Source organism: Cinclus cinclus, chromosome 2, assembly GCF_963662255.1.
Source record: "Cinclus cinclus chromosome 2, bCinCin1.1, whole genome shotgun sequence".
In the NCBI taxonomy this organism is placed as follows: domain Eukaryota; kingdom Metazoa; phylum Chordata; class Aves; order Passeriformes; family Cinclidae; genus Cinclus; species Cinclus cinclus.
The window spans coordinates 117,735,621-117,759,606 of NC_085047.1; the positions used below are offsets into that span (position 1 = coordinate 117,735,621).

A 23,986-nucleotide genomic window follows, 5' to 3' on the forward strand; every position below is an offset into this window, starting at 1 on the left:
TGGCCAGGCTGGATGGGGCTTGGAGCAGCCTGGGACAGTGAGAGGTGTCCCTGCCCATGGCAAGGTGGATGATCTTTAAGGTCCCTTCCAACCCAAACCAGTCTGTGATTCCATGAGGAGCGTCTGACTTGAGTGCACATCAGTTGTTGGGTGCAGAGAAACTGTTAACATTTACTTAATTTGGTTTTCTTCTCTGTTTCTTTTCTCTCATTCAATATTTTTGGAATTTGTTTCTATTTATTAGATTATCTCACATTATGAGTTTCTTTCTCACTTTTTTTTCCTTACTGAATTCCCAGCTAGGGTTAAAGCACAAGACCCTTTTCCCAGCTCCACTGCCCTTCTGTGGACACACTCCTGCAACCTCAATGTCTTTATTGTTGTGTAGGGCCTAAAACTGAATACAGGATTCAAGGTCCAACCACACCAGTTCCCAGCAGAAGGGCATGATCACTGCCCTTGTGTCATGGAGGCTCATGAAATTGAGACAAATCATCTATTCAAAAGAGGTCTATTTTATGAAGCAGTTAACCTCCTCCTGGTCCCAGCAATCACAGATCCAACAACAAAAACCAGATCCATGATACCAAATTTAAGGTGTTACGACCCTCAAAGAACTTACTGACTTAAAGAATCCTGAAGGTTTCAGCAGGGAAACATAGAATGCATGGTCATTGTGCCCAAGGCAGCAAGGGCTCTCTTGGTCTCCTGTGCGCTCCTGGGTATCAAAAAGGGGGCTCTGCCTGCCCCATGTTGTCACAAAGAGGGGTCTGGCTGCCCCATGATGTCACACAGGGGATTCTGCCAGGCTATAAAAGGGGCCCCCCAGTCCCACATAGTGCTGGGCACAACAGTCTGGCAGTGTCTTGGCAGACAACAGCCTCACCCTCTGCCATCCTACCAGGGTTGGATCCCCCTCACTGGAACCCTGCAGGTCTCTGGGGAGCTCACCAGCCTGTGCTGGTAACCTGGAGTGCTACAGACAGTGCCATGGGGCTCCTCAAGATCTTCACCATGGGTGAGCTGGTGGCCATCACAATGGTGTTGCTGCAGCTCATCCTGGTCACTGTCATGCTGCGGGACAAGTGTCTGTGGGTAGGTGGCCTCTGATCTACTGTGTGGGCTGAGCTGGGCTTGGCCAGGCCGGGCCGGGCCGTGTGGGTTTGGGGTGAGCCGGTGTGGCGCGTGTGCCGTGACAATGTGGAGCATTCTGGGGAGCTGCTCTTGTCTCACCCATCTGTGGTTCTTGCAGAGGATCCATCACAACTCAAAGCACCCAAGCGCAGCGAGAGGCCGGCTGGAGGGGCAGAGCAACGTGGACAGGGCAGGGAGATCAGCAGACATGGAGCTGCCCCACGGCAGCTCCCCAGGCGGTTCCACGAGCTCCAGGAGGCGTTTCCCAAGGTTCATCCGCAGCTGCCAGGACTCCCAGGCGCTCTTTGAGGAGCACCGCAAGGAGTTGCAGGCACAGCTTGCCCAGTGGCGATGGGGCAGGGGGAGTGGCAGGGTGGTCCACACTGATGTGCATGTTATCCCAAGGCTGCTGGGGGCCAGAGAGTGTCCCCAGTGCTTTGGAGTGGAGTTGGCAAGGCCAGACATGAACGAGATGACAGAAGAGGTCAAACATAAGAACATAAGACAATGCAGCAGCAACAGCCCCATGATGCTGCAACACAGAAGATCTGCGGTGATAGCCAGGTTGCTCCCTAGACTGGTAGTGATCATGAATCCCATTGTACTGGAAAGCAGCAGCAGCTCCATGGAGCTGGAATACAGCACCAGCACTGCTGCTGGACAGTTCCTGGGGCAGCTTCATGCCCGCCTTCAGAGATACCTGAAAGCCTGGCAGGCACACCGTGTTCAGCGCCGCTGGTGCCTCAGCATCCACTTCAAGTCCCAGTGGTGGCGGCGGTGCTGGACCCAGTTGAGAAAAAGGGTGTAGTAAGAATGAGTAGTCAGGGATGGGTAGGGGAGTAGGGGGTTTCAGGAACTGCCTGGGACAGCTGAATCCCTGGGCCTCTATGGATCCCTCTATAGAGTCTTCCTGTCCTCTGGCAGATCCTGCCCTCTAGAAATTGGCCGAGGCTCCCCTCCTCCAAGTTACTGATAGAAACAGGACTGGTCTCAGTGCTGCCTAGAGGAGCTCCACTGGTGACTGGATACCAGCTGAATTAAACTGTCCCCTGCCACCCTCTGGGTCTGGCCATCCAGACCCTTTTTTTACAGTGAACAGTGGACCTGTCCAAACCACGGGCAGCCAGTTTTTCCACAAGAATAGTCTGAGGAATGGTGTCAAAGGTTAAAAGCCTAGGTAAACACCATCCCCAGCCTTTCCCTCTTCCACCAAGCAGATCACTTTGTCATAGAATGGAAGCTATGGATAATCCAGGAAACTTCATTGCATCCTGCTTTAAGGGTAGAATAAAGGACCCTGGGAACTACCAATGTGCCTACCAGTTTTCCCTCTGTGTCTGAGAAGATTCCCACTTTGGTATCTGCTATTCCCCTGATTCTTACCCGTCAACTCTCAATTCTTTCATCACCACTGTCAATTCCTAGACAGCCAAACCACTCCCTCATATACAGGGCTACCCCACTGCTTCTCTTTCCTTGCTGAGCCCTTCTGAAAAGTTTATCTCCTCCCAGTTGCAACACCAGCCTATTTTCTGACAGGATGGTGTGAGGAGCAGCAAAGGCCTTGATGCTTAGCACTGATTGAAATGTCCCGGGGTTATTGACAGTCTTTTCAGCACAAATCCAAACTATGTGTCCATTGGACAAAACTGAACTCTTCCTGCCCAGCTCAGCATTTATCTCCAGCCTTTATTATTCCATGTTGTGTATGTCCTGCTCAGGTCCACACCATCACAATACATCCTCAGCACTCCTTTGCCCATGAAATGTCTGGGAATCTCCATCAATCTCCAGATCTGGGCAGCAGCTGTCTTGTGGAGCCACTGAGGAGGAGGGTGATGGAAGTGGAGGATCTTGTAGACAGGAGAAGCAGCTCCATGGGGCTAAGCAGCACCATCAATTGCTAGGGGTAGAAGTGATTCCCCAGGTCTTCTGCTTTCCCCTTTTTAAAAATGGGGGTTATATTTCCCGTTTCCAGTCATCAGGGACTACCTAACTGCCACGATTTTTCAAAAAAAATGATGGATAATTACTTAGCAGCTTCTGCTAGCTCCCTCAGGACCTGGGGATGTATCTCTTCAGGTCCCATGACTTGAGCACATTCAGATTCCTTAGATGGTCTTGAATTTAATCCTCTCAGTGGGCTCAGGGTGTCCATTCCTGCACTCCCTCCATTTGCCTTTCTCAATTTGGGCAGCTTGGCTGGAGCACTTGCCATTGAAGACTGAGGCACAGAAGTCTTTGACAACCTCCGTTTTTTCTTTGTCCAGGGGTGTCAGGTTTCATTCTGGAGAGGGCTCACATTATCCCAACTCTCCTGCTTGCAACATATTTATAGAAGCCCTCCCTGTTATCTTTGATATCCTGTCACTGCCCCCCCACACCCTTAATCTTCACCCACAAGCTCTCAGCTGGCTCCTTGTAGTTCCCCAGGCAGAGTTCCATATACACAGAGGGCTACATCCCCTCCTCATCTTCCTAGCCTGCCTTTCCTAAAACGCCTAAACCCTTCCATTCCAGTGCTCTAGTCATAGGAACCATTCCACCATGTCTCTGTGATAATCTGCTTTCCTCTTCACTTGTTGGTCGTTGCTAGTGCTTGCCACTCCCGGGCAGCCCTTTTAGCCGGGACCTGGGCACGAGAGGTCGGAGAAGGGGAGGGGAGTCTCGGGAGCGGGACCCAGCGCGACCGCGGACCCTTGGAGCAGCACTGGCTCCTTCCGGCTGAGCGCCCCGCGCTCCCATTGGCTGCAGCCGCGCAGCTTCCGGGCTCCGCCAATCCCGGCCCGCCTTTCTCCGCCCTGTCCAATCACAGCCGCCCTTTCAATCCGGACGCGGCCCCGCCAAGCTCAGCCCGCTCAGTCGCGGCGGCGGTGCCATTGGGGTGCGGACGTTTTGCGGTTTCTGGATTTAAAACAATATTTAAAATACCGGGAATAAAGCTGGCTTTTTGCGGTTTTATTATTTTATTTTTCTTTTATTTGCAGTGATCACAGTCTTCTTAATTAAATTACTTCATTGTTTTGCTGCTTTTTTTTAGTAAGTTGCTTTTACTAGGTATCTGATGCTAACTCAATAAAGATGGTAGAGCTGGGGCTGAAACACAGGCTGCCTGGGGAAGTGAGTGAGAGGGCCTTTGAGGGAATGCTGGGCTGAGGTCCAAGAGGGGGGGAAGGTACATGTTGGGCAACGGGCCTCAAGTGTCCCCAGAGCTGGGATCCCTTCAGGACAGGTGGGACAACTCCTGGAGATACTGAAGTGATGACAGTAATTGATTTGTGGCCTTACCAACAGCCCCGGGCTGCAGTGAGAAGCAGCAGCGGCTTTTAGCTGCTGGCAGTGAGAAGCTGAGGAGCTGGAGCTGAGCAAGCAGAGCTGGTGGAGACAGAAATATGGTAGGATTTGAGGAGAAACCTCCTTGGCACTGGGATAGGGAATATGGAGTGAGGATGTGAAGTGTGTGACTGGAGGTGAAATCACTAAGGGATGGGATAGGGTGTCTAGAACTGTTAGTGGAGTAAGGAATGTCAGATTGGGGCTGGAATATGGGTTCAGGAAATGAGCTGAAACCACACAGAGACATGGCTAAAACAAATATCCTGCCCTGTGAACGAGAAACAGCGTTATGTGGCATGGCTGGGGCGACATGGATCCAGAAGTGAAACAGAAGATGTGGCAGTGAAATAAAGCTTGTGGGTTGAGAAAGAGCTGAAATCTCAGGTTGGGAGAAAGGGGACTCCGAAATCTCTGGGGCTGGGAAAAACAGGACTCTGACATCACTGAGGCTGAAATCACTGGGGCTTCGAATCTGCCCAAAAGTCCACTGCAGAGATGAGAAATGGAACAGCTGGAGGTGGAAGAGCAGAGCTGGCAGTGAAATAAAGCTTGTGGGTTGACAAAGAGCTGAAATCACTGGGGCTGGGGAAAAGGGGACTCTGAAATCACTGGGGCCTGGAATAGGAGCTGCAAGTGCAGGATACTATGTAGGGCTGATATCGAGACTGTGGGATTAGTGTTCTGAAGTCACTGGAGGCCTGGGCTATTGAGGGTGGGTCTTTGTCTTGTGGCTGAGCATGGCACAGGCCATGTATGGCTGAAAACATTATTCTAATATTGCTTGTGCCTTAAATCCCTGCCGTGCTGGCTTATTGCCATGGTGTGTGAGGGCCACTGTAGGGCTGGAGCTGGATACCAGGGTGTGTGTGTCTGGGAAATGGAAAGTGGAGCTGGGATTGTGAGTAGGAAGGGGAAAGAAACTGGTACTGAGGAAGGGGCTTCGATGGAATTTGAAGCTGATGCCAGTTAATTTGTCACTATTATCTCTCTTTTCCCATACCAGGTGTCTCTGACCATGCCAGGTTTGATGTCTGGAGTTGATTGTTGTTAGTGGTTGCTTTCTTTTGTGTGTATTCTGTACTACTCCCAGTCCCTTGTGCTCTATGTAATTTCTAACGCTAGGACTGGTCTTACTCCCTCCAGGGTGTGCATTCAAGAGGTACAGGATGAGTACTTACTGGCTCGGACAGCAGCTTCTCTGGCAGAGACTGGAGAGGCCATAAAAAAGGCAAGGAAATAAAAAATGGAGGCCATCTAACTGAGGGCCTCTATGCAGGCAAGTGAAAGCCTGCCCCTCTGGGTGAGAAGGGGAAAGATGCATCTGAACTGGTAAATGTTCCTGGTAGTGCCAAGAATCAGAGCTGAGGTGTGTCCAGGGTTCCTCGTCTCACCTCTTTGCTTCTCTCCTGGCCCCCCTTTTTTTTTGCATGCTGCTGTGACTACTTTATTTTACTTCCCTGTATCTCTCTTTTTGTCTCTATTTTGTCTTCCTTCCTCTTCCTATCAGGCTCCTTTTTTCTCTCTGTGCTTCTGTCTCACACCAGTTCCCTCTCCTTTCTTCATACTCTGTCTCTCTTCTGCAGCTACTGTTTTTTGGTTTTTTTTCTTTCTCCATCGATTTGTTCTGAGTTGAATCTGCCTCTTTTCCCCTCACAATTTATCTGGCCTGTTCTTTGGCACGTTTTCCCTCTCTGTACCTCTGTGTAGTGCAATGTTTCCCTGCATTTCCCTCATTCCTTTTGTTTCTCCATCCTTTTGTTTTGCTAACTGTTCCTGTTTTTTTCAATTCTGGATCTCGCTTTCCCTTTCCACTTTCCTGTTAATTTATTACTCTCTCTGATCCTTTTGCTGTTTCCTGACCCTGTTATTTATTACTTCATCCATCTGGGCCCGTTTCCTCTTGTTCTTCATATCTCTGTTATTCTCTGTTGCTCTCATTCTCTCTGTCCCAGCGTCCTGCTCCTTGTCTTTTTCCCTTTGGCTGTATCCCACTTTCTCATTCCTTGTCCCTAGCCTGATTTCCCTGTCGGTCTGTTCTTCCTACTGTTTTTTCTTGTCAAGCTGGCCTGCTGCCTGTTGCTGTGTTTTTTTGGTTGGGGGGGGGTGGTTTTTTTTGTTTGTTTGTTTGCTTTTTTTTTTTTTTTTTCTGTTCCCATTGCTCTGTTTCAGTTCTGTCTCTGTCTCAATGTCTCAGTGTTCATAAACGTAGATACAGATGGGTTTGTGCAGAAGTGATTTTACAATGGTTGCAGATCATTTTGAAGATAATTTCCTTAGTGCCTGGTAAGGAATGGACCTGAGCTATGAGTTGAAATACACTCATGGTCTGTATTCCCTGATGAGAGAATGCTCTGTCTAGGGAACTTGTCAACTGCCAGAGATTAGGGTTCGTTGGTCTGAGCCTTCATTTGAAAATGTCTGTTGTGCCTTGAGATGCAGAATACAGAAGTACTACCCTTCAAAAGCCATTTGAAGATAATGAAGGCTGTTGCACCTAAGTTTTACTGGCATTTCGTTTTATTTGGAGGGAAATTTGATAGTTGTTTATGGATATTGTTGCAATAACAGCAGTCTGTGAAAATAATGACAGTATTGTGAAGTGCCTTGTTCTGCTTCCTGGCCCCCCACCCCCCCGTTTTCTGCAGGGGAATAAACTCATACTTCAATAGCAGTGTAACCGATTCCGTGTAAAGTTCATGGCTTTGGGGATGTTGGTAAAATTAAAAGGTAAAATTAAATGCTGGTAAAATGAAAAGCCTCATTATGTCAGCTTAATGTTTTTGTTTATTTAAAGTATCAATAATTCTTTTCATCTCCAGCACACATACCCAGATACTGAGTTCATACTATGCATTTAATGTGCTCATTTCTCATTTATTCCCTGAGGCTACTGATGGTACAAGGCTTTTATACTTTGATCTACAGAGGTGAAATATTCTGTCTGACAAGCTCTCGGGCTCTGGTAGCACTCGGCAATGCAGCTTGTTCCACAAATCTTTGCTCTAATTTTTCACCCCGGCACAACTCAAGTCCAGTCTGCCAGAAACAGCTCCTGTAGAGTTGCTGTTCTTCTGTCTGTGTCCCTTTGTGCTGGAGACTTTCTGCTGGCTCTGTGGTCAGAGCAGTTCTCAGCACAGCCCCAGTCCTGTCAAGCAGAGGTGCAGGTGAGTCTCCTTTGTCTCAGCTGATGCCCTTCGGCAGTGTTTGCGGGTCAGTGGCAGCCGGGAGACACCGCTGCTTCACGCCCAGCTGTCTGGGGGGGCCTCAGTGTGCCATCACTACAGAGAGCCAAAGATGTTCAGGAGCACTGACTGATGCTCACAACAGTGTCTGACTGGTAGCGTTAGCGATTGATCTGGTGTTTCTACAGGAAAAAGGCTTGGATCGGGAATTCTCACTGTGCCGTGAGCTCAGTGCTCCTCTGCCCAGGGGTTGCTCCTGCAGCCGGGCTCTGGGTACACTCTTTCTTTTCTGCCTGTGAGCTGCTGCCATTGGGAGCTCATCAGGAGCAAGTCCCTGTTCATTCGCCCAGCTGTCACTGGACAATTCCAGTCGTTTATTGCACAGATGGAGTGCCATCGGATAAAACCCCCTCTCTTTGCTCCTGAGTCGAGCACTTGCTCTGTTTGCAGTCTCTTCTTACAGTAAGGGCTCATTGTCAAGTTAATAGCAGGAGTGGATGGTGTGTACACACTTGTGAATACTAGTCTGGGAAGGTGGATTTTTTCAGCGTTTGTTTTGCGCCAGTTAGCCCTGCTAAGATTTAAGATCCAGTGGCGAAAATAAAAGAGAAAACCTTCATGTTTGTATTTGCCGTCACTACTACACACGGAACGACTGAGTGCGGCGTCACAAACAGCAGACGCTGGGGTGTTGCCACAAACAGATGTTGGGGTGTTGCCACAAACAGATGTTGGGGTGTTGCCACAAACAGATGGATGTTGTCCAGATGGCGATGTTGTCACAAACAGACGCGACACCCGCGCTCCTGCGTTCCCAGGAGCCAGGCCCGTGTCCCGGAGCGCCGTTCCCGGGCGCAGCTTCCCGCAGCTGGGGCGCTCTGCTCGCTCTCCCGAGGCTCCATGTCGTCGCCAGGGCGGTCCGAGGCGGCGGAGCAGACTCTGCTCGTGGGGAACTTGGAGAGCCGGGTCAGGGAGGAGATCCTCTACGAGCTCTTCCTGCAGGTAGCAGACGGGTACCCTTATATATCGAAATGCTGTTTTAACGCTCGAGAAGAAAAAAACCACCAGCGGGATGTTCGGTTAGGAGAGCTGGACAACATGCTCTCTAGAGGTCCCTTCAAACCCCGACCCTTCAGTGACAGTGTGGAAACGCGAAGTAGTTGGACCTGTTTGAAGCCTGAGCTTAATTCCTACCTGTTTTCAAGACTAAACGGTAGTCTGCTCTATAACTGTAAATGTGATCTTAAGAAAGTTTATCTTCTTAGAGGACATGAGAAAGACAAAATGCAAAAGTGATAAAGATGCTCTTATACCAGTTTTGCATTATTCTGCATAATCTGCAGCAGTCATCCAACTGCCAGCTTTTATCTGATTCTTTAGGTCATCCCAGTATCTTGTCTTTTCCCCTCAATTTATCTTTTTTTCATTCAGGTTTCCCTTTTGCTGCAGCAGCCTATGCTTCTTATTGTAGTCTTGCCCTATCTTGGAAAATAGCCAGTTCAATATTCCTGCTATGGCATAGTCCTAAACCTGCACCCCTGACCTCTAGCTCTTCCCCTCCATCAAATGATGGACTAAACTATTAATATTTTTATTTATGAACTGGAAGATAACTTTTGCAATGGAGTCAGTAAATTAGTCTTCCCCTTCGGGAGGGTAATTGTTACGGTATGGCATTGTAAAAATAATAAAAAATTCTGGTTATGAAAGACTAAACATGAGCTGATGCTTGGTTACCTTTTAACATTTGTGGGGCTGACTTTTGTAGCCTGTAGAAGGCTCAGAATTTGAGCTTTGGGAATATGGAGAGACATTTTCAAAGTAAGAAACTTACGGTTTCTGACTATGGCCAAAGAGAAATAATGAAACATTCAAAACACAGTGAAGTGTCAGTCTCTGCTAAATAATAGAAATTTCTTTCAGGCTGGCCCATTAACCAAAGTGACGATTTGTGAGGACAAAGAAGGAAAACCTAAGTCTTTTGGATATGTCTGCTTTAAACACAAAGTATCAGTGCCTTATGCAAAAGCTCTGCTGGATGGAATCCGTTTGTATGGAAGACCAATTACTGTGCAGTATTGGAGGGGTATGTTTCATAGTCCCAAGGGTAAAGTTTAAATGTAAAATTTTGAACTTTTTTTTAAGAACAGTTTTGAATCTTACAGTCTTTTACAAATTTGTGATTGGAAAAATTAATTTTTTGTTTAGAAACAAAGACTTCCTATGGCTTTTGCAAAGGTTGTATTTTTTTTTTTACTAAGAGAATACAATAGGTTGGTTCAGAACAGCGTAACTTGCAAGCTGTGTCAGATGCTGCTGTATGGTAAACAGCAATCCAGGTTTTAATGCCAGATTACATTTAGGAATGGGGGTGTAACTTACCTTGCAGTCTGACAGAAAAAATTGATTCAGCACAGCCAGCCACTATTGAGCTCTTGGATAATTTTGAGATTAAAGCCACAGGATTATCAGTGCTTTTGTTTTAAAGGGAAGAGATTTTTAGTTCAAAGAATGTATTAAATTCAAAGTCATTCTTAATTTTATGTGTATGGAACTAAACCTTTGAGCAAGCCAACAATCAGGCATCGTTTGCAACCCATGTTCCTGCTGTGCCACTGCCTCCTTCAAAGGCTCTACAGAACAGTTGCTGGGTTTAAGCAGAATATCTGTGGTTCCTAAAACCAGGAGCATCTCCTGTGTCTGTAACTGAGTGACACTTCTATTCTTCATTACTTCAACAGCCGATTTATGCTTCTGTAGGTGAAAAAATGAGAAATGAATATTTTCAAGCTGTAGGATGATTATCTGCCATAAAATGGCACCATACCTTTCTTCTACTATCTTAGATCTACAAGCACACTACAGATGACACAAAACACTTTCTGTGATTTTTAACTTGTTAATTGAATTGTCATAACTGAATAGTCACTCTTGTCTTATTTTCAGGGAGTTCTCACTCACCAGAACTAGACAGTTGTACAGATGGTTTTGAACACCATAGTGACTTAAATTCTCCTCCAGACAGGTAACAAAGATCACCTGTGAATGAACCTTATGATTATATTTTTTAAAAAAAATTGTATAAAGAAAGTGAGTTGATGTGGTAGAGCAATCTTGAGGTTTTTCATCAAAACAGCATCTTGTCATTGCATCCTTACCGGGGGCTTGCAACGGACTGCAGTTAATTTTAATTATTTAGTTAATTAAATTTATTTTATTTTAATGCTTGGTTATTTAGCTTGCCAGATGACTGGTTAGCTTCAATTTTCCGTTCTTTGTTTCTGCAATATTCAGGATCATGAGAACATACTGAATCCTGGGTTTTGTGCTAACAATGTTTTCAATCATTGGGGAACAAAATCTGACAACAGAGACAGTCTTTTTTTAACCCCACCAAGTTTACACCTGCATTTTTTGTGTGTAAAAGCATAAGCAGCTGTCGTACATATGAATGAATGGTTATAAACCTGTTATAATGGAAGTCTGAAGACCCCAGATTCAGTATTGAAGCTGAACTCCCGTGGTGAACTCTAGTATGCTTTTGTTCATGTACATATGAGGATTGCTTTTTAATTAAGCCTTTGGATATATTTCCTTTGTTTTATCTTTTTTTTTCTTTTTTCTTTTTTCTTTTTCATGTAAGTCCTGTTGCTAATATCTCAGTTGTCCTCTTGGATATTCTCATTACAGCCCAAGAGTTAAGTCTCAGCACTCTGATAAGCAGTATGTGGTGGATATTCAGCCTTTGTACATTGGCTTGTTTTTCCTTTAGGCATCAAGAGCTTTCTGGAAATTCTCCATTACCTGTTGCTCCTTTGCCAGAGAACAACAGTTTACTTCATGATCACCCTGGCTTTCAAAAGGTGGTGAGTTTGTGTTAAAAATTCAGGAGCATTTTTATGAAGCTGAATGCATTTTACATTTCTGCAAAAAACAGTGCTTACTTCAGGTCACAAAATGTGCTATAAGGACAGTATTAAGGACACTTCAGTATCCTCTAATAACAGGATCTACCAAGCCAAACTATATTCTTCCTGCAAGAATATCTTAAAGGTATATACATCTTAAGAAATCTAAAAATGCTGAAGTCTACAAAGCTCTCTCCTGCACTGTGTTCCAAGTGGTGGGATAAGTTGACCTCACTGGACTACAACCATGCAAGAAACAGCTTCTTCACATACAGCTAATAGGGAAACCTTTTAGTTCTTCCCAATTCAGAAATGCCCAGCAGAAGTTTGAAATATGCTAAAACCAAACCTAAAACTCAATCGATCACCAATGGCCAAGTTTGGGAAACAACGGTTTGAGGGTCTCTGCCCTAAACCTTCACATGCCTGTGTAGGTCCCTCCTTCATGATTTACTTTCACAGCAGTAGATGACAAAAACCCACACTTCACTTCCCTCCACAAGACTCTGGTGCACTGGACCATTATCGTCTGAGATACTCCACAAAGCAAGGAAACTGTCTCTTCAGAAACCTGTGCATCAAACCTACTCCCCAAACACATCATGAAGCTTCTGAATCTGAGTCTGTGGACTGGTAGGACTGAAGAAACCCAGCCTTTAAGGTGAGGTGCCAGCTGCAGTCCTGCTCACCCTGTCTGACTGGGGACTGGCCGGCCCTTGGAACTACAGAAGAGGGGCAGTCTCGATCAATTACCCTTGTTGGCAGCAATCTGAGCAGGAAAATGGAGAGAATCTGTTCCCCACCTATGGGGTGGGGGCCTGCCCTCCCATTTTTCCAGACTGTGCCCTGAGAAGAGCACATGCTTGTATCAACTTTTCCATCTCCTCTACTCCCTTTTCAAGGCTGAAGGCTCCATCTTATCCTCTGGGCTTGCTCATGAACCTACTCCTCAGTAACAAGGCAGTAGACATTGCGAGACCAGATATGGCAGACCAGCACACACAACCAACTTCATCCCATTTTTTACATGCCAGAGAGGATGGTATTGCAGTGTGTCTCACATGATAATTTGTTGAATCTTCAGAAGAAAATGATCTCATCACTAGTACACCTTAACATATCGACCTCAGCTTGCCTTGGCAGGGTGTCAGGCAAGTTGCTCACTTGGGAATTTTTCAAGGTCCTTGTTGGAATGCTTTGTTCCCCATTTACTTTAAAGTTGATTAAACCAGGTTTGAAGAACTTGCAGATGTGCATTCCTTTACAGTACCAACAGGCACTGCAGTTAGTAAATATTTATCAAATAGAGATGAAGAAATTAAAAGAATACTATGTTTTTTACATTATGTGATAAATAGCTGGCAATTTAACCCTAAATCAGGTTATGTCTCTGTTCTAACTTTGCCATGAAAAATTTGTCTACTTTTCTGAACTATACTAGTTGTTGTAAAGTAGCTTTATTCTCAAATATTCTGTGTTATTTTATAGTTTGTTGGTCTTTTAATTGTGTAAGTCATAATGCATGCAAAATTGTTTAAAATTTCCTCTTCACAATGTTAAAAACACAAGTTTCTATTTCTTTAAATGTACCATGTTTTCGCATAGCAGTACACAGTAAAGAGTCCAATAGGTTAACAATTTCCTTATTAGCTGTACCTTCAGAATTATCCTTTTCTCCCTGTCAGAATCAAACTGCACAATTCAAGACTGCACAGAGTTCTCCTGAATTGGCCATATCCAAGTGCACCAAGCGGGATGAAAGAAAGAGAAAATGGCAAACTTGTGACAATGACACTAGTACTGAAGATAATAAAAGGAGGCAAAGACAGCGTGGCCAAAACTTTAAAAAAAAGAAAGCCAAGAAAAAGACACATTAATACGGGATAAATATTTTTCATTATTATATTTGCTTTCATCTTTGAACTCTATTAAAGAAGGAATGTTCAAGATTTGCCGTACTTTTGAAATGTGTTTTGCATAGAAACTTAGAATATCCTGAGTTGTAAGGGTCATCGAATCCAGCCGGACCCGCACCCTCCATGCTGTCGCCCTTGCCATCCCCTCCCAGCACACCAGCCCCTGGGGAACAAGTTCTCCCCAAAACCCTACCAGAGCCCACTAAACCCACAAGGTCTGGCTTTTGAGCTCTCTAAACTGTCTGCCACGACTGAAAGGAATCTAGCTGGCTCCACTGTACTTGCACTGTCCCTTTAAGTAGCTGCAAATTTCATAGGCCCAGCTACATCAACTTCTTACCTTTACTTAGCCTCAATAAAAGGCATTGATTTCAAATATATCCACAGAATAGTTAATTGGTGGTTGGAAATTGGTGGCTCTGGAGATCATCTAGTCTTATCACCCCACCAAGGCAGGGTCACCTGGAGGTGACACAGGAACACATCGAGGGAGGTTTCTGTCTTGCATGTCTCTGGTGAAGGAGACTCCACAAACTCTGGGAAACTGTCCCAGTGCTCTGCCACCCTCAATGTAAACAAGTTCTTCCTCATGTTAAGGTGAAGTTTGGTTGTTCATTACCACTGAAGTTAATGGCTTTCAGCTTGTGTAGCTGTTTATACTTATGAGTAGGTAATCAGAATAACCACTGGTTTATAACAAGCAAAAGAGTTTAATGGTTTTTTTTTTTTTTTTTGGTAGCAGTAGAAGGACCACATTTTTGCAACATTTTTTCAAGAATGGTTCAGTTCTTGTGACTTTAATACATACGGAAATAATTCTGCATTTAACAAGAATGACAGTTTGTTTAAATAGAAAATAGATTATTTTCTAAATCCACAAAAATGTGAAACAAATAATTGCTAATTGTGTAGAAGACCGGTCTTGCATTGTTGCCACTATCCTTACTCTTAAAATAATCTAAGCCTAATATAAAAAACCTCCGAACCCAGGATTAAACCACAACCAATTGTTTACCACTGAAATCTACAGAAACATTACTTAAGCAAATCACATTGATAACAGTAACAGCTGTTTGCTGTCAATTGCTTCACAAAACTGGATGAAAATTCGATGGCATACTGCAAAGTGTGACAACACTAAAATGCTTTATCTTTATTTCTGTGCAAATGTTAAATGGCTGAAACAAATAACAAACATGCCATCCCTAGAATTAAAAAAAAAATAAAAAAATTGAAATTATTAGACGGTGCATTAAGTGAAAAATCTGCTCCACATACTTATATCTAGATTTGGCTTCAATCTGGACTGACGTATTTGTAAAAATGCATCTCCTTTTTTCACTGAGAGAACAGTCAGGCATTGGAACAGGCTGTGCAGAGAGCAGTTAAGCAGTCCCTATCCTTGGAGGTTTTCAGACCAGGCTGGATAGAGCCTTGAGCAACATGGCCTAACGTAATACCTAATCCTGCAGTGACTGGACTAAAAACTGCCTGAGGTCACTTCTAACACAAATAATTGTATTCTGACAAAGTATTGTGATAGAACTACTCTTAGTAAGAATCTACCAGCATTTCTGTTTGAAGGTTCACCATCACTTACTTCCTTAGACAAAATACCCTCAACTGGTATCTGGTAATTTACAAGCAAGCTTGCATTTGAAACGAAACTTTGTTGGAACTAAGTTAGACTGTGATACTATCAAGTGTTGAGAGCCTGAGATTCAGCAAGAATGATTCACCTTAAAAATAAGAAAACAGACTGAAAAGTATAGAAAACTTGAAACCTGGACATCAAGCATATTTTTCATATACATTTTACATTAAATACACTGTAAGAATGACAAATATCTAATTTTTGATGAACCATCAAGTGTATCTTTACACTGGAAGCAAGAACTTCAATAGGCAAATATCCTGCTCCTGCCTCCTAATCATTTTGGCATTCCTCATGGACTGAACGCAGTGCATTGAGAGCTTCCACTGTCACTGTGAGCTTTCCAATTACTGCACTGGCGTCTTGTGAATCAAACACTAGAAAGGAAACATCAGAAAACAGCATTAGCTATTTAACATTTTTTTATGATTTCACTTTTGTTTTGATAATTTTCCTTAGTGTTTGGACAGATTAAAGGGCAGCTAGCATAGGGGGGAAAAAAGGGGAAATAAAGAAAGAAATAATCTTGCAGTTCAGGTCCTCAGGCTACTGGAAATTAACCACTCTTAGAACTAGAATATACATCAATAAAAGTATTTGTGTTGAAATTAATTTAAAAAGGATCTATATAATAATTGTTTATATAAAGTAATTATTTTTCAGAATATATCAATAAAGATGTTCCAAATTCTATTAAAGATGTATCTACATACACAGGGATAGTTTTAAATAAAAATACATCAATTAATGTGCTTTCTACACTGTGTATGATGGATGGGTCCAAACCAGCCTCAACAGATCACTCAGTGAACTGTCAACTTCAAGAGCAGACTTCAGGGGACTGTATCCTTTTTATTTAAAAGAAGAGCAGGGTAGTTGTAGTTACTTATATCAGAAGATAACACTAATTATATTTTTCTTTTTATACTATCCTATTGTCTCTGAGACATACTGTTAGATGTTTTGACTATAGTATTTTTAATCCATCTTCGTGCTTAGCCATTCACCTAATTGCTTCAAATTTCACATACACCTCTTTCACAAAATCAGCAATGAAAGGAACAAAATATGAAAAATATATATGGCTGCAATCCTCAAAAAGAATAAAGGAATTTTAGTATTTAACTAAAGAATGGCTTAGTCTTCATGCGGTAGTGTCCTATGAGTTTCCCTGTGTCTAGGTTTATTGTTTTTTCTTAAACCAATATCCAACTCAGAGAATGTGTACAACACTGCTTAGGAATTCTGTTTATTGTGCCCTTACATTGTATTGACATCTGTGTCCAGATCTGAAGAATTGATCCTATTACAATGACTTAATCCAAGAAAATATATAGATATATTCTTCTGCCATGATCTGACATACTTTAACATAAAATTAATTAAAATTCTTGGAAACATCTTAATTTTCAAAAAAATATTCAAATTTATATGTTATGGATGCAATAAAAATCCTCAAAAAACTGTACAGCATATGCAGGAAAGGGGAGAAGTGTGGAAAGGAAAAAGAATAAAAGTATTTCTAGCCACTATTATAATTTTCATAGAGATAATTAACATAAAGTAAAAATTAGTTCAAATGTTTGATGATTAGGGGAAGAAATGCTCCTCACAACACTGAAGTAGTTGTCGTTACATGGTAATGATCAGCTTACAGTAACTAGTAATAAAATCCAGTCCTTCTGGTTCTAACAATTCCCTCAGATGATGATTAGGAATTTTAAGAGTTTTGTGAAAAGTGACTTTCAAAAATTATGTTTATATAACTAATTAATCTTACCAAATGGGAATTATGACACTGGGAGATACGGTCAAAAATTCCAGAACAAAAATCAATTTTCCAGTGAGAGATTACAAAATACATTTTTGGAGGAGCTTTTGTACTTGGAGAGAAATTACTGGTGGAGAAAAGCTTAAGTTGCTCAGCCACAGCAGGAAATGCATCAAATCCATATATTATTCTTCCCAAGTATGGACATTTGAATATTAGGATTTTCCTTATCGCGTTTTTGTAACTGAGTATTTTAGCAACAGCATGGATGCAAATCATGCCTGTTTCTTTCCCTCATTATTCAGCTCCCCATTGCTCGAGGTACAGGAATTAGACACAGCAGTAGAAGTAGTAAACTTACATTTGTCCAGCATTCTGCTGGGGCTCACTAGAACTCTTGCCATTGCAAAAGACACCTTGTGAACCTGGGTGCTCTGCCTCCAATCATCAAACTAGTTCACTTACTGGGAAAGGAGAGCGACTCTTTTGTAACAGAGGTGCTTCCAGCTTCTTCAGTGAGCTTCACCCCAAGGGGGAAAGAGGATTGAGAGGAAAGGTAAAGAGGAAAATGCACCATTGGTAATCATATATCTACTCACATCACCTTGCTCAAAGGAGTCACAGTGAGTTTGGTCATGGTCTGTTACAGAAGGGTGCTCACTAAAACTGATTCCTAATCAAAACCACCAGTATTTCATATTGTCTCACACATGTTTTATATGGAGGAAACAGTCTTGAGACACTCGGGGTTATAACGTAATTTCCAATAAAATACAGACATCAGAAACACCAAATTGCTGATAAAAATCTTACTACAAAACAAATTTTTATACAAAATACATATTTATTGTCTTACCACAATGAAGTATGTTGTAGAAAAGAGAATTATAGCAGTGGACATGGCTTGAAAGTTCTTAGATTTTATAAACTAATTTCTCTGAGGTGAGAATGTTGTGTTTGGGGTTTTATAAAACAGACTTTAAGGAATAACACTAATAGACAGATTTTGCAGACTTCTGCAAACAAACGTAGATGTTATTAGCTAGTATTAAAGAATTTCTTATTGAAACAAAGCCAAACAATTACTTGCACAGTAACGCCAGCAAAGCAAAGTAGAAATTCAATTAATTTTAGGCTACAGAATTTTACAAGAAAGCAATGTTTAAAACTTACCATCAATATCTTGCTCAATGACATCTCTTTGCTTCTGGAATATCTCTTTTAAACTGACATAAGCAAACCCAATATCCTCACATTCAAGATCCTGCTCATCTTCTGGGGGATCACTGACCACTGTAAATTTTAGGCTAAACATGCATGCACAAAAAAAAAAAAAAGGTGTTTTTCTTTCAAAAAAGCTCAAAAATCAAATAAAAATGATAAAGAAAGAAAAACCACACTATTTTACAAGTTTAAAATGCACAGAGGTTGAAATATTTGGTGTATGGGCAGAATCTTTCCATAAATTTTGTTTCTTGGTGGTTCCCTCGCTATGACAAAATGGGAAACGAGAGTACTGATGAACTTCTGCCTTCCTACTTATTCAATACAGAATTAAAATTTCAGCACAAGGCAAACTAGACATTCTGATAACTGCAGGAAACAACCTACTTAATAACAGGGGTGACAGTAGTGACATGATGGCACATGTAAGAGATGAATGCTTCTGTTCTGAAAAAAAGCTCACTGCTGTTATTTTACCTTATTTTTTACCTAAGGTTTGTAAAACATTTAGTATAGTTATCTAAGTATTTATAGGGGAAATTGCAGCACACAGACCAGGTATTGTTTCACTGTTAAGGAATCCATCCAGTGCAGGTGGCTCAGGAGCAGCTGCAGGTTGGGCACTGGTGGAGCCCAGCCCAAGGCAAGAGGCTGTGACCTCCCACCCTCAGCACAGCAAAGGGCACAGAGCCCTGTGTTCCAGTCAGGCAGGGACACTCAGGGACACAGCAACGCCCAGGCAGTGACACACCTGGCTGTAACTTCGGGTACAGCCAGGTGAGGGACACTCAGGGACACGGCAGGAGCTGATGACCCCCAGACTGTCCTGTGGGGGTATGAAAGCCCAGGGCTTCCTTTGTTCAGGCTCCCTCCTCTGAGGCTCCAGCTTGAAATGGTATTGTCTTATTTAATTAGTGCACCAAAAATTCAATTAATTTAAGGATTGGGACCTCTAAGACTCAGTGATTGGAAACCTGGGCTGGAGCTGGTGAGGGCAACTGATCTGACAGGGACAGTGTGGGGGGTGTAGCTGCAAAGGGAGCTCAGTCCCAGATCAGGTGGTGAAGTGGACTGCCACAGTGGTCCTGGATGGTTGGACAGGGAAATTTCTTTAGCAACTAAATTATCTGTCAGGGAAAAAAGAAAAGGAGTATTTTATCCTCATTATTATGAAATCTTAGTAAAACACGCTTTAGTAGAATATGTTTAGCAACCTTCCTAACACAGATGTCAAAATAAGGGATATGGAATGAAGAGAGCACTCTCTCAGAACGAATCACTGATTTGTAAGTAAGATTTACAAATTACTCTGACACTTCAAATGCAATCAGCAGGTATCCTAGTTTTCTGTAAATTAAATGGATCTTTAAATTAATAGTTATTCCATTTTAATGAATATTGACATTCAAGAAGAAACAGAATCAAAGCATGTCATTCATTCTCTCCAAATAACGCACATGCTATCTCAATGAAAAAAACTGAGTAAGAACAAATTTATTACTATGAAATTGAACAAGTCTAATTTATAACCTTTCTCACATGTGTTCATATAATAGATGTCTGCTACATCCATATATACACATATACGTTTTTTTCCTTTTCTTTAAATTCCGGGGCCAAGGAACACTACCTGCAGCTCTTAAGACTCCTTTTAGTACTCTGAATTCAGAAAGCAACAAAATGTACTACTTTACCATTGTATAGATATGTGCTTTTAAAATTAATTTCTCATAAGACTACTCATCATAGAATCTAGAAACTCTCTTTAGTAAAACAAAGTTGTTTTTAAAAAAATACCAACAAACAACCCCCCCTCCCCCAAATTAAACCTCAGGACTAAACAAACATTAGATGAGTTTGCAATATTCCATTCCATATGCACCTACTCAAAGAAGAAATGAGACCAACAGCCACATCAGAATGCAGGCATCATCCCTAGCTGAAACAATTTTTTTTTCTTGTTAGTTATGTATCAACTACTTTGGGTTGTAAAGACAAGCAAAAGACAAGCAGAAGCATTATTTACAAAGACTATAACAGAGGTTTTCAGCATTAATCTGTACCTGTCAGCAGATAAACCTGGCTTTAGAAGAACTGACTTGAGATACTCTCTTTCTGCATGATTATCTTCCTTACCCACATTTATCACTGCAAAGCAAATAAATTAATATAGCTTGTTATCAATTGTTTTTCACCTATTAGAAGAAAGAACATGAGGAAAAGAACAAAATAAAATAAGCATTTATTTCCTCTTATTTTCTAAGGAAAAACAACAGTGTTCGAATGATGTGATCTAATGGTGTGTTACTGGCAGGTTTATATGAACACTGTCAAAAAGCAGCATCTAAGCATGTCACAGAGCTGCTGCTTTCTATTAATGGCAATAGTGGCCATGGTTTTAAAAGTCAAGGCTCTTTATTGCTTTGCATTTGAAGTGATTTACTGTATTGTCTTCCACTAAGGAAGCTGGCAAAAATGAGAATGTATGCCAAAGTACTTATCCTTTTTGACAGCCTCAGTAATTTAATCCCTTTTTCCTGCCACAGTATTTCACTATAAGAACTCTTCAGACCAGTGGACCAGAGAAAATCTGTCATCTATATTCCCTCTCAAGTGGGTACTGCCAGCATAGCAGCAGCTGTGACACTTCTGATTCACTTCAGTCTTCAGCTACACACAGAATGATCCAACAGTTTACGAGTAAAAGGATGATCTAAACGAATGAATTCTTTGGCAAGTTGCACTCTAAAATCAGGTTTGCAGATGGCAGCAATTTTAAAGATCTGATTGAGACACCATTTCCACAAAGCCACTTTTACGTAATTATTTTTAAAAGAATGCTTAATTTGAATATCTGGATTAAGGGTTTGTCACAAATAGCAAACTGATTCACCCACTCCAGAATACTCTCAGCTAAAAGTCCAAGACTGAAGCACTCAGGCTGAATCTTAAATGCAATAAAATTTTACCAGGAAGAAAAAGTTAATGAATAATTGAAATACGATGAAATAGCTGGGGAAATAATTAACAAGAGAATTATAAATTATTACAATAGTTCTATATACACTAGTAGTATAAATATAAAATATTAATTGGCACTGTATTAGTATGAAACATGGATGAATCAGTTCACCTATTAAATAGTCGTCATTAAAGGAACACTGAATATTTGCTAGCAGTGATAAAGTCCAATTACATATTCTCTCTTTTCAATTGTGTTTCAGATGTACAGGTTAGAAAGCTTTTCTTTTGCTGTATCATCATGAACCGATAGAAAAATTAGATCATCATGCTCTTCTAGAAAGAATATATAGATTTTAGTTATGTATAGTCTAATTTTGAAATTTATGCACTACCAGCATATTTAAATCTGTTGTGATGTTACCATTTTATGTACCAGCCTCCTTCAGCACTTCATTTTATACTTGATAATTGCATACTTACCTCATGTCTTAAAAATCACTTTTAGTATTTCCCAAAATATCTGGAAAATATGCACATAGAGTCAGCACACAGAGAAATACAACTATAATATATAGGAAGTAGGCTTTACTGTAGGTATTTTCCTAAGACAGAATTTAAGAGAAGAACCAAGCCTGCTCAGGAATACATCAGACTTACCAGTGCTGTAGTTATAGTGAATCCTCTGACCACTTGTTGGTTTTGGAAGTGACAGTGGGGTCTCCTCTGCAAGGAAATTGTTCAATCTGCATTCTACAAACAGCTGCTGTATTGTTTCATCTGCTGTAATTCGTGACTCAGTAAGAACAAGTGATGCAATTTTAATCCGTATTTTTTCAACTTCCTGTTTAAAAACAAAATATAAACAATGAAAATTATTTATTGTTTCTTTAAGTGTTAACATAAAACAAACATACATATATATATATGTAAATCATCAGCTTTTTTATATGATTAATACTGATTGACTGACATATACAAAATGAGAATCTTAAGTTCCAGGGTTTGTAGCCAAGACTGTTGTTGCAAGAGATAGTGGTTTTCATTCAATTCAATATTTAAAATATTTTCACAGTAGTCATAGTTATACTCTGCTGGTTATCTTTATGTAAAAATGCTATCTGAATCACAAATTTCAGCTCTCATCATTTTTAACTACACAAGGAAGAGATCCTCTAACTGCTTAAAATACTGTCATTAATACAAGGTACCAAAGTTTTCCAAATAAAAAGAGAATTTTTAGTACCTACTGCAGACTATACTACAAACAGTTCAATAAAAAAATCCATCAAATCACAAGAGTGTTAGGCATGTAAAGTAATAATGTATTTGTAAAGAATTCAACTTTGTAAAGTGAACTTCCCTAGTTAAACCAAACATGCCTTAAAAGTTAATTTTAACATCTGATAATAAAAGTAATATCCCAATTGTTCACCAGAGCCTTTTCTTACTATCTTAAACTGAAAAGACATTTTTCTGTTATTTATATGAAATTGTTTCATACTGTTCTGCAAAGTCTGGAATATTTATGTAGAGATAAATTTTATTAAGTTTTATTTAAGTAGGCATGTTGGACTCAAGAGAAAGAATCACAAGTATTTCCTGAAGTTACTCTGGGAAGAGAGAAGAAAGAAAAGCCACTATGGTTTCAAAACTGGACTCTGTAGGTGAGCATTCAACAATGATATTCTCCAAAGAGCAAACACAACACCCTGGATACAGAAATGCTGAAATTTTTTTACTTAATTCTTTCCAATATATAACTTTCTTTTTTTAAAAAAATCACTTGAAGTACTGAATCATATCCAAAGTATTAGCTTTCTATATTCAGTCAGAACTCCAAGTTAATGTTCTTATTTAATATGAAGACAGATTACATTTTGCTGAGCAAATTATAAAATTAATAAAAATGAAAGGCAACTTATCCTATTGTAAAAATATCCACCATACATAACAATTTCCATTGCTGTCAAATCTTTTCAGTATTTGATGATGTAACTTTACCCCCTCTTTTCAGGAGACTTTTCCTTTTATTATGTATCCTATGACATACATAATAATGTATGTACATCCAAATCTGTATCAATATTTCTATAATGTTCTTTCACTATTCATCAGGTTCATGGAAATTTTACTAGGATGACAGAAAAAATTCCACACCATTCTGTCTCTACTAATATAGGTACATGGCTTTTGGAAATATTTTTCCTAAAATGTAGTAAGTTAAATGGCCATGGAATGTCTTTGACATTGAATATGCTTTTCATATTCAAATTTATAAATGAAATGAAACAAAATGAAGTATTTTATGATAAATCATCCATAATAGAAAAGAAGAAAAAATACAGAAGCAACTGGTACAGCTTGATACTGGATATGCCTTATGATCAATGTATCTAAGAATTAATCACAAACTGTCTGATTTGCAACATAAAAAAACCCCTGACATTATCTTAAATAACTTACACAGTCTGGCATACAATTCAGATTTATAGGATAATTAGCACAATGATCTCCAAAAGTCACAAAACATATTTACACTATTTGAGTACCAGCAGGAGAGTTACCTCAAAAGATAAAAGGTAGTGATTTCTGATCTTAAATAAGCAACAAAAAAAAATTAAATAGCAATTTTGACACGCTGTATTCTATAAGCAATCCAAGATTTCAAGTAACACAATGCATACTTTTAAAATCCAACTTTTGTCACACATGTTGCCTTAAGAGTGTATAGCTTTTACTGTTATTATCTACTGTTCACAAACATTGTTACTGAAGAACAGATCAATGGAGGGACGTAGAAACTGATGAACCTCAATCTACATACAAAATCCTCTCATAATTATTCTTAAATAATTTTAATAAAATAAAATACAGGATGGCTACAAAGGTATAGAGCA

The 23,986-nt window shown here is 40.9% G+C and overlaps 2 protein-coding genes across 9 annotated transcripts in view; one reads left to right on the plus strand and one right to left on the minus strand.

Annotated features, from left to right (window-relative positions):
- The first annotated feature begins 8,433 nt into the window (after window positions 1-8,433).
- RBM11 (RNA binding motif protein 11) lies at window positions 8,434-13,509 on the plus strand. Of its 2 annotated transcripts, XM_062488300.1 has the most exons (5): window positions 8,434-8,654; window positions 9,576-9,738; window positions 10,599-10,677; window positions 11,425-11,518; window positions 13,246-13,509. In XM_062488300.1, exons 1-5 carry the CDS (start codon window positions 8,553-8,555, stop codon window positions 13,435-13,437), a joined length of 630 nt encoding a protein of 209 aa, XP_062344284.1. In that variant the 5' UTR covers window positions 8,434-8,552; the 3' UTR covers window positions 13,438-13,509. The 2 variants fall into 2 exon arrangements, 1 of the variants encoding a protein (XP_062344284.1); XR_009933004.1 differs by lacking the exon at window positions 9,576-9,738 and having other exon boundaries at window positions 8,629-8,654; window positions 10,599-13,389.
- Window positions 13,510-13,857: 348 nt separating this feature from the next.
- Window positions 13,858-23,986, minus strand: part of RPGRIP1L (RPGRIP1 like) — a 40,790-nt gene continuing 30,661 nt past the window's right edge. For 5 of the 7 annotated variants that reach the window (XM_062488293.1, XM_062488294.1, XM_062488296.1 and 2 more), the window contains 4 exons: window positions 21,747-21,930; window positions 20,189-20,273; window positions 18,075-18,208; window positions 13,858-15,507 (listed from right to left, as the gene is read on the minus strand). In XM_062488293.1, coding sequence (XP_062344277.1) covers window positions 15,404-15,507; window positions 18,075-18,208; window positions 20,189-20,273; window positions 21,747-21,930 — 507 coding nt within the window. In that variant the 3' untranslated portion in view covers window positions 13,858-15,403. Of the gene's footprint in view, window positions 15,508-17,262; window positions 17,422-18,074; window positions 18,209-20,188; window positions 20,274-21,746; window positions 21,931-23,986 lie in introns of those variants that run through there. The other 2 variants (XR_009933002.1, XM_062488295.1) reach the window with 2 other exon arrangements.

Bases quoted from the DNA above. Each gene is read 5' to 3' on its own strand.
- RBM11 (XM_062488300.1), top strand. From the start codon at position 8,553: ATGTCGTCGCCAGGGCGGTCCGAGGCGGCGGAGCAGACTCTGCTCGTG. The intron at 9,739-10,598 runs GTATGTTTCATA...TCTTATTTTCAG, and splicing joins TACTGTGCAGTATTGGAGGG to GGAGTTCTCACTCACCAGAA. The intron at 10,678-11,424 runs GTAACAAAGATC...TTTTTCCTTTAG, and splicing joins TTAAATTCTCCTCCAGACAG to GCATCAAGAGCTTTCTGGAA.